This window comes from Palaemon carinicauda, chromosome 27 (assembly GCF_036898095.1).
Source record: "Palaemon carinicauda isolate YSFRI2023 chromosome 27, ASM3689809v2, whole genome shotgun sequence".
Classification (NCBI taxonomy): Eukaryota; Metazoa; Arthropoda; class Malacostraca; order Decapoda; family Palaemonidae; genus Palaemon; species Palaemon carinicauda.
Genome location: NC_090751.1, coordinates 81,649,071 through 81,667,760, shown reverse-complemented (window position 1 = coordinate 81,667,760; position 18,690 = coordinate 81,649,071). Strand labels below are relative to the sequence as shown.

General features: G+C 49.7%; 1 protein-coding gene and 1 long non-coding RNA gene across 5 annotated transcripts in view; one reads left to right on the top strand and one right to left on the bottom strand.

The window, feature by feature from the left end:
• The window catches only part of LOC137620770 (uncharacterized), a 311,911-nt gene that overhangs the window by 83,449 nt on the left and 209,772 nt on the right, over nucleotides 1-18,690 (bottom strand). The window lies entirely within an intron of this gene.
• LOC137620768 (uncharacterized) overlaps nucleotides 1-18,690 on the top strand; it is a 146,880-nt gene that overhangs the window by 26,273 nt on the left and 101,917 nt on the right. For all 4 annotated transcript variants that reach the window (XM_068351182.1, XM_068351184.1, XM_068351181.1 and 1 more), the window contains exon 2: nucleotides 9,845-10,074. In XM_068351182.1, coding sequence (XP_068207283.1) covers nucleotides 9,845-10,074 — 230 coding nt within the window. The remainder of the gene's footprint in view (nucleotides 1-9,844; nucleotides 10,075-18,690) is intronic.

Sequence of the window (18,690 nt, the reverse complement as noted above, 5' to 3'; positions counted from 1 at the left end):
AATAGTCCTAGCTAGAATCCGATTGAAGGTAAACAGCAGCTACCGACCGGCGGTCCCCCCCACCACTAACAGTGGGTAACTACCTGCCTGGTCATTAACGACCTTGTCAAGGTTTTTCTGCCATATTTTCCAGCTCGCGCTAGAATATCTCCTATAGTAAAGAATTCGGGTTTGTATGTTAGGAAAAATACAAACTTTGTTTTAAGTTTGTCATTTTTCCTCACTATACAAACCTCAGCTATTTAGCCAAACTTGCCCGTCAGCCCTATCCCCCTTGAAGTTCTACCTCCAAGCAAAGTGAGCTCAAGCATAGGTGTGTGAGAGTGGGTGTGTAGCAAGCTACCCTACTCTACCCCTGCTAACTAGCGGTGTGGGTAGTAAACCCTCGTTAAAAAATAATGGCTTGTCATTTCAGCTACGCCGAAAGTAATACCCCTATTAAATAGCTAAGGTTTGTATAGTAAGGAAAAATACATATTATCTACGAATTTGTCATTTGTTCCGTAACTGACATACAAACCACGCTATTTAATGTGGGTTATTACTTTCGGCGTAGCTGAAATGACGAGCCATTACAATTTTAACGAGGGTTTACTACCCCACCGCTAGTTAGCGGGGTGTAGGGAGGGTAGCTTGCTACCCCTCCCCATACACAATTGTGCTTGAGCTCACTTTGCTCTTGGCTCGGGTGGTAGTCGGACGTGTCCGCTTTCACCCTCGCCTTCTTTGACAGCCATTTAATGCTTTTTGCTTTTCCTTTCACAGGTGTGCTTGAAGTTGGCCTCTGCTATGCGAAAGTGTCCTGGACTACCCGACCGCCCTTGTGGCACGTATATGTTGGCGGTCGATAAGGACCCTCACACCCTTTGTCCTTATTGTAGGGGCCAGCGGTGTGATAGGGATAAAGTGTGTGGTGAGTGTAGGGAGTGATCTACCTCCCAGTGGGAGAGGTTTTCTCGGCGCCGGGAAAAGAAGTCCAGGCGGGATATTTCTCCTTCGAAGGTTTCTTTGAAAGTAGAAAATCCCAAGGGCTCTTCTTCCGGGGCCCAAACCTCCTCCGAAGCTCCCACTCAATCGGTTTCTTCCGAGAAACTGTTGAGTGGTAGCGTAGGCCATAGTTCTGTTGCCCGATCTCGGGGTTTGGGAGAGGGAGTTGCCTCCTATAGCGAGGCAGCTCCTCCTCCTCCCCTGGGGGAGGATTTAAATATTCCTGTAACTAATGATGATTTGTTTCAGCTTTGGGGCTTGAGGGTTCACCCTCCAAGGAAGTGTTGTTAGACATGATTCGGTTGGGGGCCGCTGTCAAACAATCGCCGACTTTAGCAGAGGTTGATCCTCTGTCTATCGTCGACGTTGTCGTAGCAGAGGCTTCCAATGAGTTATCTCAAACCTCTGCTCGTGATGATCCTGCTGTAGCTGAAGGCTTAGTTCCTCCCTCTGCACATCCTTCGAGGGAAGAACTAAGTCCAACGGTCTCTCCTGCCGGTGATTCTCCCCCTCGAGGGAGTTCACTCACAGAGACTCCTCTTCGGAGGACTGCTGATGGTCAGCCCGGTGACCCCACGGCCCCCAGAGGGCATATAAGGCGTAAAGCCCGCCTTCCTTCACCTCACAAGGGTGTTAGGAGGCGCCTCTTCGGTTCATCGTCACCGCAGTCCGCCGCAGAGGAACCTCGCCATTGTTCTCCGACTCTCCCAGCTACAACCCGGGACCTCTCTGCAGATCGTTCGCGATCTCCTTCGGTGGAAGGTCATCCTTACAAAGGACACGCCGACCTTCCACCCGTCAGACCTGCTGACCTGCCGTCGCAGTTCCTGGCTGCTGACGCGCTGTGGGTGCCAATGCATCCAGTTGTAAAACGGGCAACGGTCCCTTCAGGGCATCAAGGGCGTATGCGCAAGTTAGTGCATACGTCCCTTACGTGCCAACGTTCACCTGCGTGCCAGCGCTCACCTGCGCGCAAGCGCTCATCGGCAGAAGAAGCTCCTGTTAAAGCGCGCCAGCGCTCACCTGCGCGCCAGTGCTCTCCAGATTGGAAGCGGGCTACTGCTTGCCCTCATCCTGCTGTGCGCCATGCGCTCCTTCGTTCTCCTGCGCGCCAGTGCTCGCCTACGCGCCAATGCTCTCTTGCGCGCCAGCGCTCGCTTGCGCTCCAACGATCTTCTGCGCGCCCACGATCTTCTGATCTGCTCGCCAGCACTCACCAACGCGCCAGCGATCTCCAACGCGCCATCGGTTCCCGCCTGCGCGCCATCGGTTCCCGCCTGCGCGCCATCTCTCGCCAGCGCGCCCTCGCGCAGTCTCCGACGCGCGCCCACACCCATCACCACAGCCGTATGTGTGCTCTATGCGCGCCTGCGCGCAAGAGATGTGTCTCCTGCGCGTGCGTGCCCAACGGTATCGCCCGCACGGGCTCTTTGGCCGGACCCTGCATGCGAGCGCTTATCCATCCTTCAGCGCGCCCTCTGCCTTTGCCAACTCGCGCCCCTGCGTGCCCACGTGCACCCTCGCCATCGCCCTTCCCCAGCGCGATCCTCAACCCCCCACGCGCGAGGCTGCCGGACAACGCGCGACCAGGTCATCATCGTCGCGTCCCCCCCCCACCCCGCCAGCACAGAACAGCGAGCTCGCCGGCGAGGGGGAAGATTCTGGATAAGTCCAGGGACTTTTTCTCTCCTTCATCTTTTCAGGCGAACCCCCCTTTGGTAACTTCTCCTAGGGATCGGTCGATCCCCTTCCCTCCAGAGGGAGTTTCTGACAGCGCAGCTGTCAGTCAGCAGCTTTGGTTTCGGCCCCTGGTCAGAGCGGTCATACAGGCTTTTAAGCCTGTTCTCTCTGAGCTGGGCCACAAATCATTGGCAGCTTCTACTCCCTTGAAGAGGAAGAGAGAAGTGTCGAACGTGGTAACTTCTCCGAGGGCGAAGCTGGCTCCTCGTAAGTCCTTGAGGAAGGCCTCCTCACCCCCCAGATTTTCACTCCCTCCCCTTCGGACGAAGATTTTCCGTCCCCGGGAGTCACGCGAAATGAGGCATTCCCCCATCTCACCAATCAGGGAAACCCCACCTCGCGCTGGAAAGTCTTCTCAGGTAGTGGTGGAGAAGAGCCTCCCACCATCGTTGTTGGAGTCCTGCATCCCTCCCAGGAGGGAGTCGAAGGACTCCTAGACTGTGCCGAAGTCATCTTCAAGGCTTAGACCGGAGCCAGCCAAGCACTCGGAGAATGTCCACGAGTCCCCCCAAGAAGAGCCTTTGGGGACAGGAGACTTCGCTGCTAGCCCTTCAGGAGGGGAGCTGCAGGAGTTAGAGCATGCGTTTTGGCAGGTTCGGACCCTTATGAGGAATCTCAATGGGTTTGCGGATCCAGAGATTTCCCCCTCATGAGGGCAAAGACACGGTCTTGGACCGAGTCTTTGGGACTCAAAAACCCTCAAAGGCCAGTGCGGCTTTGGAGTGCTAGAGACAAGGTCGAAGCCCATCTCTCCGAGCTTGCCTCCTCCAGCCGATCCAGCGCCGGCAACAAACTCCTTCCACCTCCTCGTGTCCAACAGAGGAGGTACTTTGACATCGTTGAGGAGACTTGTTTAGCTCTTCCCCTACACCACTCTTTGGAAAAGCTTACCAGGGGAGTCCCTTTAGAGAGACTCTCCAACTGGTAGGTCTCATTCTCGGCGACGGAGATCCTTAGCCAGGAGAAGGTAGCGAAGTGTGCCATGCTGGCAACTTCGTGGCTGGACATCTGGCTAGGGTCCCTAGGCATCCTGTTACGTTCAGAGGACTTGTCCAAAGAAAGTACCAGGAACGCCATGGAGACCTTTTTACTCTCAGGCACTCGTACGACCGAGTTTCTAGCCCATCAAGTCTCGAACTTGTGGGCTAATACCATCTTGAAATGTCGAGATGTGGTGTCTGAGAGATTCCATCAAAAGGTCCCCAATACTGAGATCAGCAGGTTCAGACATTCTTCCGTTATGGGGAGGAACTTGTTCGAACCTAAGGATGTGGAGCAGGCGGCTGAGAGGTGGAGGAAGTCTAACCAGGACTCTCTCCTACATAGGGCTCTAACATCGAAGCCCTATAAACCTCCAGCACCCCAGCAACCACGTCCTACCAAGACCACAAAACCGGTAGCTGCAGCAAAGACGACGGTGTCTAAGCCCTTTCCTGTCAAGGACAAGAAAGGCAAAAGTCCTCCAGGGGAGGAAAGAATCCTAGAGGGAGCGGCTGAGGCCGCAAACGCTAGGATTGGCACTCCCCCTGCATGTCCACCAGTGGGGGATACCTACAAAGTTGCGTGAATGGGTGGCAGCAACTCGGGGCTGATTCCTGGACGATTTCCGTAGTCAATCAAGGATATCGCGTCCCGTTCACAACATCTCTACCTCCCCTGACAGCGGATCCAGTGTCTTTGAGCTCCCTTGCCATGGGATCGGCAAGGGGGCAAGCCCTTTTGGGCAGAAGTCCAGACCATGTGGAAGAAGGGCACTCTCTAAGAGGCCTTTGATGGGTCCCCAGGCTTCTTCAGTCGACTCTTTCTTGTAAAGAAGGCGTATGGAGGCTGGAGATCAGTCATCAACCTCTCAGCTCTGAACAGGTTTGTCAAGCAAACTCCGATCAGCATGGAGACTGCAAACACGGTCAGACTTAAAGTGAGACTGCAAGACTTCATATGTACACTGGACCTGAAGGACGCGTACTTCCAGATCCCAATCCATCCGTCTTCAAGGAAGTACTTAAGATTCAACCTAGACAACAAGGTGTACCAGTTCAAGGTGCTGTGTCTCGGTCTCTCCACAGCACCACAGGTTTTCACACAGGATCGGCATCCGTCTCCTCCGTTATCTGGACGACTGGCTGATCCTAGCAGACTTGGAGTCAGCCCTTCTTCGACACCAAGACAAACTTCTGGGACTTTGCCAAGATCTGGGGATCATGGTAAATCTCGAGAAGTCCTCTCTGCTTCCCACTCAAAGACTGGTATATCTAGGCATGATCATAGACACCAATCTCCACAAAGCCTTCCTATCAGATGACAGGATAGCAAGACTGAGGAGGGTCGCAAGTCCTTTCCTCAGACGAGAAGAACTTCCAGCCCAATCATGGTTATGTCTCCTCGGTCACCTCTCATCCTTGGCTCGTCTAGTTCCCAACGGTCGCCTCAGGATGAGATCCCTGCAATGGCGACTCAAGTCCCGGTGGAATCAGGGTTACGATTCCCCGGACGTCATGATCCCTATGGGTCCTGCGGAACAGACGGACCTTCAGTAGTGAGTGACAGACGAGAACCTATGAAGAGGAGTGGATCTTCTCGTCCTCCCCCCGGATTTAATGCTGTTTTCGGACGCCTCAATGAAAGGGTGGGGGGGGCCCCACGTTCTGCAACACAGGACCTCAGGCCTGTGGTCAGAATTAGAAAAGTGCCTCCATATAAATCTGCTAGAAATGAAGGCTGTATTCCTGGCCCTTCAACAGTTCCAACAATACATGGCAGGTCACTCTGTGGTGGTGATGAGCGACACCACAGTAGTGCCTTACATCAACAAGCAAGGAGGTACCTTTTCAAAGCAGCTATCCCATCTCGCAGTAGAGATACTGAGATGGACCGAAGCCCACTCGATTCCACTATCGGCTCCCTTCATTCCAGGCAAGAGGAATGTGCTCGCTGACAGTCTGAGCAGAGCGTCTCATATAGTGAGATATAGTGAGTGCCGAGTGGTCTTTAGATCATCTAGTAGCCAACAAAGTCCTGACTTTGTGGGGTTCCCCGACTGTGGATCTGTTCGCTACAGCGCTGAACTTCAAGGTTGCGCTGTACTGCTCCCGAGTCCCGGATCCCAAGGCGCTCTGGCAAGATGCCTTCCAACAACGGTGGGACAACATCGACGTATACGCCTTTCCCCCATTCTGTCTGATGAGGAGGGTGCTCAACAAGACCAGAATATCGGTCAATCTTTCGATGACCCTTATAGCTTTGCTATGGCATCACGCAGAATGGTTTCCGGACCTTCTGCAACTCCTAACGGAACTTCCGAGAGAACTCCCTCCACGACACGAGCTACTCAAATAACCACACGCCAACATCTTCCACAAAGCCGTAGCTTCACTACGACTTCACGCCTGGAGATTATCCAGCATCTCCTCGCTGAGAGAGGATTTTCGCAACAAGTTGCGGTCAGGATATCTGGACACCTGCGAAGGTCATCCGCATCTGTCTACCAAGTAAAGTGGGGAGTCTTTTGTGGTTGGTGTCATGGAAGGGGTATCTCTCCACTCGGTGCCACTATTCCAGCAATAGCGGAGTTCTTCATGTATTTGCGGGAAGAAATGCACCTTTCAGTCTCGGCGGTGAAAGGCTATCGCTCAGCCTTAAGTCTAGCCTTCAGGCTCGAAGGAGTGGACATTTCTTCCTCGCTGGAACTTTCCCTACTCATACAAAGTTATGAACTTTCCTGCCCTCAGTCGGAAGTGAGACCTCCTCCATGGAATGTGGTTTGAGTTCTCAGGTCTCTTAAGAGACCTCCCTACGAACCATTACGCCAGGCTTCAGATCGCCACCTAACTTGGAAGACGGTGTTCTTACTAGCTTTGGCCTCCGCCAAGCGAGTTGGTGAACTTCATGGTTTTTCTTATGACATCGCCCATTCAACGGGATGGGGGGAGGTAACGTTCAGATTCGTCCCTGAGTTTATTGCTAAGACTCAGAATCCGGGAGTGTCGGACGCTCGGTTTGACTCCTTCCAGATTTCGAGTCTTCGTTCTGTAACGGATGACCCAGACCATCTCCTACTGTGTCCAGTAAGGAGTCTAAGGCTATATCTCAAAAGAACAGCTGCAGTTCGTCCCCAGGTGCAGGCATTGTTTGTGAGCACTGGGAGGACTAAGAGGAGGGTTACCAAGAATACCATCTCGGCATGGATTCGTAGGGTGATCCATCTGTCCCTGAATCCAGACCCTCCTCCGTCACGTCGCCCTAGAGCACATGACTTTTCAGTGACGCAGGTGCTACAAGCTGGGGTGTGGAAGCGTCAGACGACCTTCACAGCCCACTACCTGCAAGACGTGACCCACAGGAGGCTCGATACGTTTTCTATTGGCCCTGTGGTGGCTGCACAACAGCTGGTTTAAAACCTCAGGCTCCTTAATGGACAAGTAGCAGAAGGTTGAGGGCATTGTTACCCGGTCTTAGTCTGCATGAATGAAAAGGTATGTCTGGCCCTTATTCTTTTCTTCATCCTCCCCTCTCTTGGGGAAAGCAGCATCCTGGGTTCTCTGCACAGCTGACCTTGAACCACTGCAGGTAAACCATGTTTCCTTGTGTTCCTAGTATTAAGCTAATAGTGTCACGTCCCCATACCCTGACGAGGTGGTATTGGGAGAGTCCTAGCCTAAAGTTTCCATCTAAAGGACTACAGGTCAACTTCCTAGGACGAGTCACACTTCATACCTTCACACACAGCTTATGTAGGCCGCAGCCCTTGCGTAGCAAGGTTCTAGCGAGGTGCAGGGACTCCTTATTGTTGAGTGCTGACACACTCAGTTACTGAGTCCCCGGGCAAAGCCAAAAGCCAGTAGTGGGTGGGACTTTCGACCCTTCCTAACAGGTGAGTCACCCATATTAAATAGCGTGGTTTGTATGTCAGTTACGGAACAAATGACAAATTCGTAGGTACTGTAATTTGTAATTTTCCTAAGTATAAAAACCTTAGCTATTTAATCAAACTTTCCCACCAGCCCTATCCACCTTGAAGTCTTACCTCTAAGGAAAGTGAGCTCAAGCACAGGTGTGTGAGGGGGGGCCGGGGTAGCAAGCTACCCTCCCTACCCCCCGCTAACTAGCAGTGGGGTAGTAAACCCTCGTTAAAATTCTAATGGCTTGTCATTTCAGCTACGCCGAAAGTAATAACCCATATTAAATAGCTAAGGTTTGTATAGTTAGAAAAAATACAAATTACCTACGAATTTGTCATATTTATATACTGTCCACGTTTCCATTGCTTTCTGCGTGGTAAGCAATGGGAAGCGTCTTGTTTTTCCTATATATATAAACTCAGAAGGTGTTTATACAAAACAACAAACTATTACAATGAATTGCACAGGCCACTATTACAGTATACCCACTTTGTATATTTTAGTGAGGTGTTAAAGTTTTCCCTAGACCATAGTCATATACTCTACTAGGTAAAACCAGGTCAATGTGGAAGACTTAATACTTCCATCCACCTAAGAGTGAATCATCCAAATAATAACGTAAGGTTTGTTAGTATGGGAACAAATGACAAATTGGAAGATAATTTGTATTTTTCCCTAACTAATATAAACCTTGAGTTATTTATATAAATTGGCTCGCCATCACTTGTCCCCCAGAAGTCCTTCCTGCAATAAAAAATGACGTACCTCACAGCTGTGAGAGTATATAGAGGTGGCTGGGTATTCCCCCCACCAGCCCCAGCCTACCCTCTCAAGCCATTAGGAAGGGTTGCCACCTTGCACTTTAAGTCTAATGGCTACCTTCCAGATTCGCCGAAAGATAATCCAAATAAATAATGCCATATTTGTCTTAGTTAGGGAAAAATACAAATTATCTCCAAATTTGTCATATTGTCAGATAGAAAAATTGAGGAAAAACTCTTGGTACAGTACACTCTTGCTTTGGCCTCTACTGTGAGAGCCAACAAAGTGCATGGTCTTTTCTACAACATATCCCAGCCACGGGATGAAGGTCATGTTAACACTCGACTTCGTCCCTGAGTCCATTGCCAAGACCAGACTCTGGCTGTAGCGGACCTGAGGGTTTGGGTCCTTCCGGACTGAAAGTCTGTACTTTATCTTTTGACTCAGATCAATTGTTGTTATGTACTATAAAAGCACTTAATCATAATCTTAAATTATTTGCCGGAGCTCGCATGCATGAAAACTAGCTTTTCGTGAGCATGGTTAGGGTAAAAAGGATGGTCACCAAGAATACGATCTGTTTTTCGATTCGACAGGTCATAGATCGGGCCTTGAACTTGAATCCACATTGTCTTCCACAAGATCATAGACAAGAGCTTTTGAAGGCAGGGGCATATGTACGTCCTTAGCATTTAAAAAGTACTACTCTCTGGAGCAGGTATTTCAATCGGTGTTTGGAAGCGTCAGACGACCTTCACAGCCCACTACCTACAAGACATAACCCACAGGAACCTGAATGCCTTCTTCATAGGTCCTGTGGTGGCTGGACAACATGTGGTTTGAGATACCTCAGCTCCCTTGCAGGATAAGTAGTAGTGGGTCGAGGCCAGATGTTACCCTGGATTAGTCTGGGATGAATGGTAGAGTGACTGGCCTCTTCCTTCATCTTCCCCGCTCTTTGGGCACAGCACCCATGAAACTGCAAGTTACCCACCTCTATCTGCAGGTAAAAAGCACATCCTTTGTGTAGCCTGAAATATGAAATATATTTTTTACATCCTTGTCCTCCCAGCGACGGGGAGTTGGGCAATAACTAGGTTAAGTAAGGAAAGTATTCCACTCCAAGATCATTACCTGGTAAAGTCACGGTCGTTAGTTTTCACACACATACTGATTGCCCAGGCCATGAGCTCTCATACATAGGGGAGAGTTAGCAATGTTTTAGGGTGCCTCTGTTAAGCTTGTGCAAAGCACAGAGTTACACCCCGGGTCAAGATACCAGTCTGTTGGTTAGGACTTCCACCCATCTAAGGGTGTCTCCGTAGTAAAGAGCAAAAGGTTTGTATTAGGTTTGGAACAATTGACAAATTTTTAAGTAATTTGCATTTTTCCTGTCATTTTTAGTCCCTAATTTTGAAATAAGAATAGTTTTAAATGTTTAACCTTCTATGTTACAGAAAGTATGGAAGAGGCCACATTTGCTCCTGAAACATCGGAGAAGGAAAAAGTACAGTGGCTTCACGTCCACGTTGAGAAGTTGGTACGGCTCATCGGAGAACGTTGGCCAGAGTTTTTAAATGGTGTCAAAAAGAAGAAATTTTTATGGAGAGATATAGCAGCGTCATTATCAGTAGACGGCTTTCATGTCAGTGGCAAGGAATGTGACCGAAAATGGAGGAATCTAAAGGTATGAGTGTGTTTCAAAGTTTGAAGTCATCATCATATACTAGAAGTTTGTTATTCACAGTAAAAGTTGTTTGCATTCTTATTTTTGAGCACAAACACAAACCTTTTTACAGTATTAATAAGCATTACCTTTAGATAATATATCTAGCCGTGAATCCCAATAACCCACCCAAATTTTTACCACATTGGCAACCTTAATACTGTACCTCCTATTCCTTACCTCTGTTGGTAATATTGAGTGCTGGAATGAGAAATCATACAACTCTCTCATCAGTTGCTTTGGAGCGACCAGTTGAAGAATAAAAACCGTTAGCTCCTTCAGAATATCAATATGACCAATTCGTAGATAATTTGTATTTTTCCCTATTATACAAACCTTAGCTATTTAATAGGGGTATTACTTTCGGCGTAGCTGAAATGACGAGCCATTGATTTTTAACAAGGGTTAACTACCCATACCGCTAGTTAGCGGGAGTAAGGGGAGGGTAGCTTTCTACCGTCCCCCCTCACACACCTGTGATTGAGCTCACTTTGCTTGGAGGTAGGACTTTAAGGGGGATAGGGCTGGCGGGTAAGTTTGCTTAATTGATTGATTTGAAGTTTTCTGGCATCCTGACATCGAAGGTCATTGACGCCAAAAGTTTGCTTAAATAGCTAAGGTTTGTATAGTTAGGAAAAATACAAATTATCTGCGAATTGGTCATTTGTTCCTTGACTGGAATACAATTCATGCTATTTAATAGGGGTTACTCACTCATTAGGAAGGGTGGACATCCCAGCCAATCTGGCTTTTGGCTTTTACCCGGGGGCTCCTTATCTGAGTATATCAGTACTCAAAAAATAAGGAGTCCATGCATCTCGCTAAAACCTTGCTATGCAAGGTCTGCGGCCTACACAAGCTGTATGTTGAGGTATGTAGAAGTGTGACTGTCCTGGTAAAGTTATTCCGAGTTCTTTAGAAGGAAAAACTGTGTAGCTAGGACTTTCTCAATACCACCTCGTCAGGGTACTAGGTACACAAGGGAGCATGGTTTACCTGCAGTGGTTTGAGGTCAGCTATGCAGAGAACCCAGGATGCTGCTTTCCCCAAGAGAGGGGAGAATGAAGAAAAGAATAAGGGCCAGTCAAACCTTTTCATTCACGCAGACTAAAACCAGGTAACAATGCCCTCAACCTTCTGCTACTTTTCCAATAAGGAGCTTGAGGTTTTAAACCAGCTGTTGTGCAGCCACCACAGGACCGATAGAGAACGTATCGAGTCTCCTGTGGGTCACGTCTTGCAGGTCGTGGGATGTGAATGTGGTCTGACGATTCCACACCCCAGCTTCAAGAACCTGCGTCACTGAGAAGTTTCTCTTGAAACCCAGGGACGTAGCTACGCCCCTGAAATCATGAGCTCTGGGGCGACGTGACGGAGGAGGGCCTGGATTCATTGCATGGTCTAAGACCTTGCAAATCCTCGCTGATATGGTGTTCTTGGTGACCCTCCTCATAGTCTTTCCTGTGCTGGCAAATAGAGCAGGCACACAAGGACGGGTTGCAGCTGTTCTCTTAAGATACAGCCTCAAACTCCTCACTGGGCATAGTTAGAGATGGTCTGGGTCATCTGTTACAGTATGGAGACTAGAAATCCAGAAGGAGTCGAAACGTAGATCCGCTACTCCTGGGTTCTGAGTCTTAGCATTAAACTCAGGGACGAAGCTAAACGTTACCTCTCCCCATCCCCTTGAATGGGCGATGTCATATGAGAGACCATGAAGTTCACTGACTCGCTTGGCCAAAGCCAAAGCTAGGAGGAACACCGTCTTCCAAGTCAGGTGGCAATTGGTTGCCTGGCGTAATGGTTCATAGAGACCTAAGAACTCGAACCACGTTCCATGGGGAAGGTCTCACTTCTGACTGGGGGCAGGCAAGTTCATAACTCTGTATGAGTAAGGAAAGTTCTAGCGATGAAGAAATGTCCATTCCTTTCAGTCTGAAGGCGAGGCATAAGGCTGAGCGATAGCCTTTTACTGCCGAGACTGACAGGTGTATTTCTTCACCCAAATACATGAGGAACTCCGCTATTGCTAGACTAGTGGCATCGAGTAGAGAGATACCCCTTCCACGACACCAACCACAGAAGACTTTCCACTTTGCTTGGTAGACTGCTGCTGATGACTTTCGCAGGTATCCAGCCATCCTAGTTGCAACTTGTTGCAAAAATCCTCTCTCAGAGAGGAGATGCTGGACAGTCTCCAGTCGTGAAGTCGTAGTGAAGCTACGGCTTTGTGGAATATGTTGGAATGTGGTTGTTTGAGTACATTGTGTCATGGAGAGAGTACTCTTGGGGGCTCCGTTAGGAGATGCAGAAGGTCCTGGAACCATTCTGCGTGATGCCATAGCGGAGCTATGAAGGTCATTGAAAGATTGACCGATGTTCTGGTCTTGTTGAATACCCTCCTCATCAGACAGAACGGGGGAAAGGTGTAAACGTCGATGTTGTCCCACCGTTGTTGGAAAGTATCTTGCCAGAGAGCCTTGGGGTCTGGGACTTGGGAACAATACAGCGGGAGCCTTAAGTTCAGGGCCGTTGCGAAGAGTTCCACAGTCGGAGAACCCCACAAAGTCAGGACTTTGTTGGCTACTAGATGATCCAAAGACCACTCGGTACTCACTATCTGAGATGCTCTGCTCAGATTGGCGGCGAGCACATTCTTTTTGGTCGGAATGAAGCGTGCTGATAGTGGTATCGAGTGGATTTCGGCCTATCTCAGTATCTCTACTGCTAGATGAGATAGCCGCTGCAAAAAAGTACCTCCTTGCTTGTTGATGTAAGCCACTACTGTGGGAGAGAGATTAAACAAAAATATGTTGTGTACATATGATTCTTAACAGCGTCAACGAGTTGAAAGACAATTGAATGTAACTAAAAAAGACAATATCAATGAATCTGAATTCCTTTATTAACTAAAACAAATATTGATACAAACACACTCGTGTGCATATGCGCAAACACACACACATGCAGGAGACACGATCGGCGAGGAGGTAGAGATGGTGACTGCGACAACGTACTGTAACTTACACTACGGAAACTTTAATCTAACTTAGCTTATTTATTTATTTTTTTTTTATTTCATATTTTAAATTTTTTTTTTTCTTTTGATTTCTAATTTTCATCACTTTCAGTGACGAGTTACAGTACGGTACGTTATCTCAGTCACCATCTCTACCTCCTCCCCGACCGTCTCTCTTACTGCGTAGCAATTCTTGCACCTGTGTGTGTGTTTGTGCATATGCACACGAGTGTGTTTGTATCAATATTTGTTTTAGTTGATAAAGGAATTCAGATTAGCTGTTATTACTTTCTTAGTTACATTTAATTGTTTTTCAACTTGTTGACGCTTTTAAAAATCATATGTACTCTAAACACATTTTTGTTTAATCTCTCTCTCTCTCTCTCTCTCTCTCTCTCTCTCTCTCTCTCTCTCTCTCTTCTCTCTCTCTCTCCTCTCTCTCTCTCTCTCTCTCTCTCTCTCTCTCTCTCTCTCTCTCTCTCGGAAAAAAGATAATAGATGTATCTAACACTATAACAGCGAAGAAGAACGAGAGAGAGAGAGAGAGAGAGAGAGAGAGAGAGAGAGAGAGAGAGAGAGAGAGAGAGAGAGAGAGAGATTTTATTTAAAGAACATGTTAATGCTATGTTTAGAAAGAGACAGAAAAAGAGAGAAGTCTTATTTAAAAGAGCTTGTTAATGCTATCTTGGTTTTCTTTGCTTCACTTTTTTCTTTCTTTCTGTTCATCACTCTGGCCCTTCTCACAAATGATCGTTGCCAACAATCTCTTTGTCCTTTATCCCTATCAACGTAAGGCGTTCTATCTCTTCCAGGGTATTGCTACAATGTCTTGTAATAATTGTGATCCCCTTTGATGGTTTATCTGCTTTAATGGCTGCCTTCAGCTTGATGATCGTCGAGATCATAGGCCTATTCTGGTCATATTGTTTAGCCATACAGTATCACTCACATGCACACTGCTCTCATGTTTTTCTATAATTTCTTGCTTCAATTCTAATGAAAGAATTGCCTTCTTCCTTTTCTCACCACTACCTGTACTGAAACTTAGCTTCCTCGGCACCATGATTATAGGTAAAGTCAAAAAGGAAATGTGAAAAAAGGAGGAAAATAAGCACTGTTGATAACAGACCAAACAGAGGACAACCACACGATACACACAAGAACAGAGAACTGAGCACTCGACACTCAGTAGCGTAATGTTTACTTTGTATGTTGGAGCAACACTTCAGGTGTCGAGGCAGAAATTTTGTCGAATTTTACTTCGTATGTTGGAAAATTCGTATGTTAGGACATTCGTATGTAGATGTTCCACTGTACTTCCTTGAAGACGGATGGACTGGGATCTGGAAGTACGCTTCCTTTAGGTCCAGTGTGCCCATGAAGTCCTGAGGCCTTACTGCTAGTCTGACCGTGTCTGCAGTCTCTATGCTGCACAGAGTTTTTTTGACGAACTTGTTTAGGGCTGAAAGGTCGATGACTGGTCTCCAGCCTCCAGACGCCTTTCTTATAAGAAAGAGTCGACTGAAGAAGCCTGGGGACTCGTCGAGGACCTCTTGGAGAGCGCCATCTCTAACAGGGTCTGGACTTCTGCCCGAAGGGCCTGCCCGCTTGCCGATCCCATGGCAAGGGAGTCTATTGACACTGAATTCCTGGTCAGGGGAAGTAGAGATGTTATGAACGAGATGCGATATCCTAGACGAATCACAGAGATAGTCCAGGAATTGGCCCCGAGTTGCTTCCACCTGTCTGAGCAACTTTGTAGGCATCCCCCACTGGTGGAAATGCAGGGGGAGTGCCTGTCCTAGCGTTTGCGGCCTCGGTTGCTCCCACTAGGATTCTTTCCTCCCCTGAAGGACTTTTTGTCTTTCCTGTCCTTGACAGGAAAGGGCTTATTAGACACCACTGTCTTTGCTGCTATTTTTGTCGTTACGGTCTTGGTTGGACGGGACTGCTGAGGTGCTGGAGGTTTATAGGGCTTAGTTGTTAAAGCCCTATGGAGGAGGGAGTCTTGATGAGATTTCCTCCACCTCTCAGCAGCAAGTTCCACGCCCTTAGGCTCAAACAGATGGGCCCCCTCTCGGGAGGAATGTCTGAGCCTATTTATCTCAACGCTTGGGACCTGTTGGTGGAACCTCTCAGACACTGCATCTTGATGTTTCAAGATAGTGTTTGCCCCCAAGTTCGAGACTTGGTGGGCAAGAAACTCGATCGTGCGAGTGCCTGAGAGTAAAAAGGTGTCCATTGCCTTCCTGGTACGCTCCTTGGAAAAATCCTTGGATCGTATCAGGGTACCTAAGGTCCCTAACCAGATGTCCAGCCACGAAGTAGCTTGCATCGAATACTTAGTGACCTTTTCCTGGTTAAGGACCCCGGTTGCCGAGAACGAGACCTGCCGGCTGGAGAGTCTCTCAAGAGGGACTCCCCTGGTTAGCTCTTCCAGAGAGTGGTGAAGAGGAAGAGCTGAACTGGGTTCCTCCATGATCTCGAAATACCTCCTTTGCTGTACGCGAGGAGTTGGGAGGAGCTTGTTCGTAGAGCCGGCACGGTTGGAGGAGGCAAACTCGGAGAGCTGTTTGGAGATCTTTTCCCTGGTACTCTTCAACCCTTGAGACCAGGGCAGGGCTGCACTGGTCTCTGAGGGTTTCTGAGTGCCGAAGATGCGGTCTAAGACTGTGTCTTTGTTCTCTCGAGGGGGTATCTCTGGGTTGGAAAACCCATTGAGAACCCTCATTAGAGTCAGAACCTGCCAGAATGCATGTTCTGATTCTTGTTGGTCTCCTCCTAATGTAGGACTTGCAGCGAAGTCTCCTTCTATCCCCAATAGCACTTCATGGGGGGAGTCGCGGACATTCCTTGAGTGGCTGGCTGTCTCTGTTCTAGCCCTAGTGAAGGACTTTGGCTAAGTTTTGGAGTCTTTGGATTCCTTCCGAGGAAGGAGGTAAGATTCCAACATCGAAGGCCTGAGTGTCATGTCCCTCCTGGACTCAGATTGAGGGGAACTCTCCTCGTGAAGGGAGGTTTCCTCCATTGGTGCGATGGAAGAGTGTCTCTCTTCGCGCAGCTCCCTAGGTGACGGATGGTCTTCATCCGACAGGGAGGGAGAGTATCCCTGAGGAGAAACTGAAGGGACTTGCCTTGATGGTCTGCATGGAGTCAGCTTCACCCTCGGGTAAGTGACCGCATCGGGAACTCCTCTTTTCCTCTTCAAAGGGGTAGAGGAAGCCATGGTTCCGTGTCTTTAGTCCAGAGATATGGGTTGCTTTGATAAGCGGTCAGACAGGACGGGCTTGAATGCTTGTGTTACAGCTCTGACTAAGGTACTGAACCAAGGCTGCTTACTGACTGATGCACTGTCAGACAGATCCCCTGAAGGGAAAGGGACCGAAGGTTCCCTACGACGAGTTACCGTAATAGGTGGGTCCGCCTTAGAAGGCAGTTTAGGGATCCTGAACCTCTCTGCTTGTGCCTGTTTCCCTTCTCCCGCAGGGTGCACTGGAATACGTTTGCAGGGAGGGGAATGAGGCGATGGTGACCTTGCCGGGTGTAGATCCTTCGGCCGTGCCTGTTGGTGCACGCGCAGGAGAATCTTGGCACGCGGGAGAGTATTGGCGTGCGTGCGCCGGTGAGAGCTGGTGCGCGGGCATGTGGTGGCGCGTGCGCATGTCTCTGTGCGTGCGAACGGGAGATATTTGGCACGCAGGAGAGCGCAATTATCCAGGAGAGCGCCGTCGCGCCGGTGAGAGTTGGCGCGTAGGTGAAGGCTGCAATTTGCTTGCTGTCTCACCTACAGTGTGTTTGTGCGCTGGAGAAAATTGGCGCGCGTAGGAGCGCTGGCACGCGGGAGATACATGGTGCACATCCTGACGCGTAGTAGAGCACTGGCGCGTAGGAGAGCGCTGGCGCGTGGAAGAGCGCTGGCGCCTAGGGGAGTAAGGGCGCGCAGGAGAGCGCTTGCGCGGGCGCAAGATAATCTTGGTGCGCGTGAGAGTATTGGCGTGTGTGCGCTGGTGAGAGCTGGCGCGCGGGTACGTGGTGGCGCATGCACATGTCTCTGAGTGCGCGCCAGAGATATTTGGGGCGCAGGAGAGCGCCGGCACGCCGGTGAGAGTTGGTGCGTAGGTGAGAGCTGCAATGTGCTTGCTGTCTCACCTACAGTGTGTTTGTGCGCTGGGGAATATTGGCGCACAGGCATTCGTTGGCGTGCGGGAGATACATAGTGCACAGGCTGGCGAGTAGGAGAGCGCTGGCTCGTGGGAGAGCGCTGGCACGCGGGAGAGCACAGGCGCGCGGGAGAGTAAGGGCGCACAGGAGAGTGCAGGTGGGCACTGGCGCGTAGGAGATCGTGGGTGCGTAGGCTTAGGAGAATGCTGGCGCACAGGAGAGTGCAAGCGCGTTGCAGTGCACTGGCACGTGGGCGACCCTGGGCGTGTGAGTGTAGGGTGCGCAGGTGAACGTGGGCGTGTGGTGCGCCGGAAAGCACTGAGGTGCAGAACTTTGGCGGACAGGCGCATGAGTTTGCTGCCTTCTCTAAGGGCGAGCAGGTGAAGGGACGCGCCGAGGCGCTGTAGAGTGACGAGCAGCCTGACTAGCTGCTGGTGAGCATTAAAGTTGTCAGATGGCAAGATGCAGGGTGATGGCGCGCAGCTGCGCACTTTGGTAGAGCTACAATAGGCTCTACTGGTGACAGAAACGGTGATGGCAGGTCGTCAGGTCTGGAGGGCGGATGGTCGGCGTGCCCTTTGTAAGGGTGACCATCCACCGAAGGGGATCGCGAACGATCGGCAGAGAGGTCCATGACTGAAGTTACAAGACTAGTTGAAGGAGCAGTAACGATTGATGATTGAAGGTCAGAATACAGCGGAGGCTCCTCTGCAGGGGACGGCTGTGACGAAGATGAACCAAAGAGGCGCCTCTTCACCGGTGGTGAAGGGAGACCTCTAAGGCAAAGAGGAAGGCGTGCCTTCCGACGAATGCGCCCTCTGGGGGCCATTGGATCAGTAAGCTGAACGTGCGCCGCAGCAGTCCTCCGAAGACTATAAGTAAACTCCCTCGAGGGGGAGAAACACTTGCAGGAGAGACAGATGTTGAACTTAGTTTCCCCCTCGAAAGATGTTCAGGAACGGGGGGAACTAAGTCGCCAGCAACTGCTGTAGAGTCTGGAGTGGCAGAGGAGATGGATGATACCGTATGAGACACCTCTGACATAACAACGTTGACAAGGGTAAGGGATTCTACCTCTGATGTCGACGATGATTGCTTAACAGAAGCACCCATGCGGATGACCTGCATCAAGGCTTCCTTGGAGGGTGGACCCGTAAGGCCCAAGGAAGACCAAATATGTAAAAGGGGAGTTAGTGACAAGGCCTCACCTTGGGGGAGAGGTGGGGCTGCTTCGCTAGGGGAAGCAACATCATCTCTCGAGAACCGGGGTTGGCCAATAATAACTTGGTCTACGCTACTACTCGACGGTCTCTCGTAAAAGACCGAACGAGTAGGGGCTTCGGAGGAGGGTCGGGAGACGGAAGAAGAGGCCTTGGGTTTTTCTTCCTTCAAAGAAA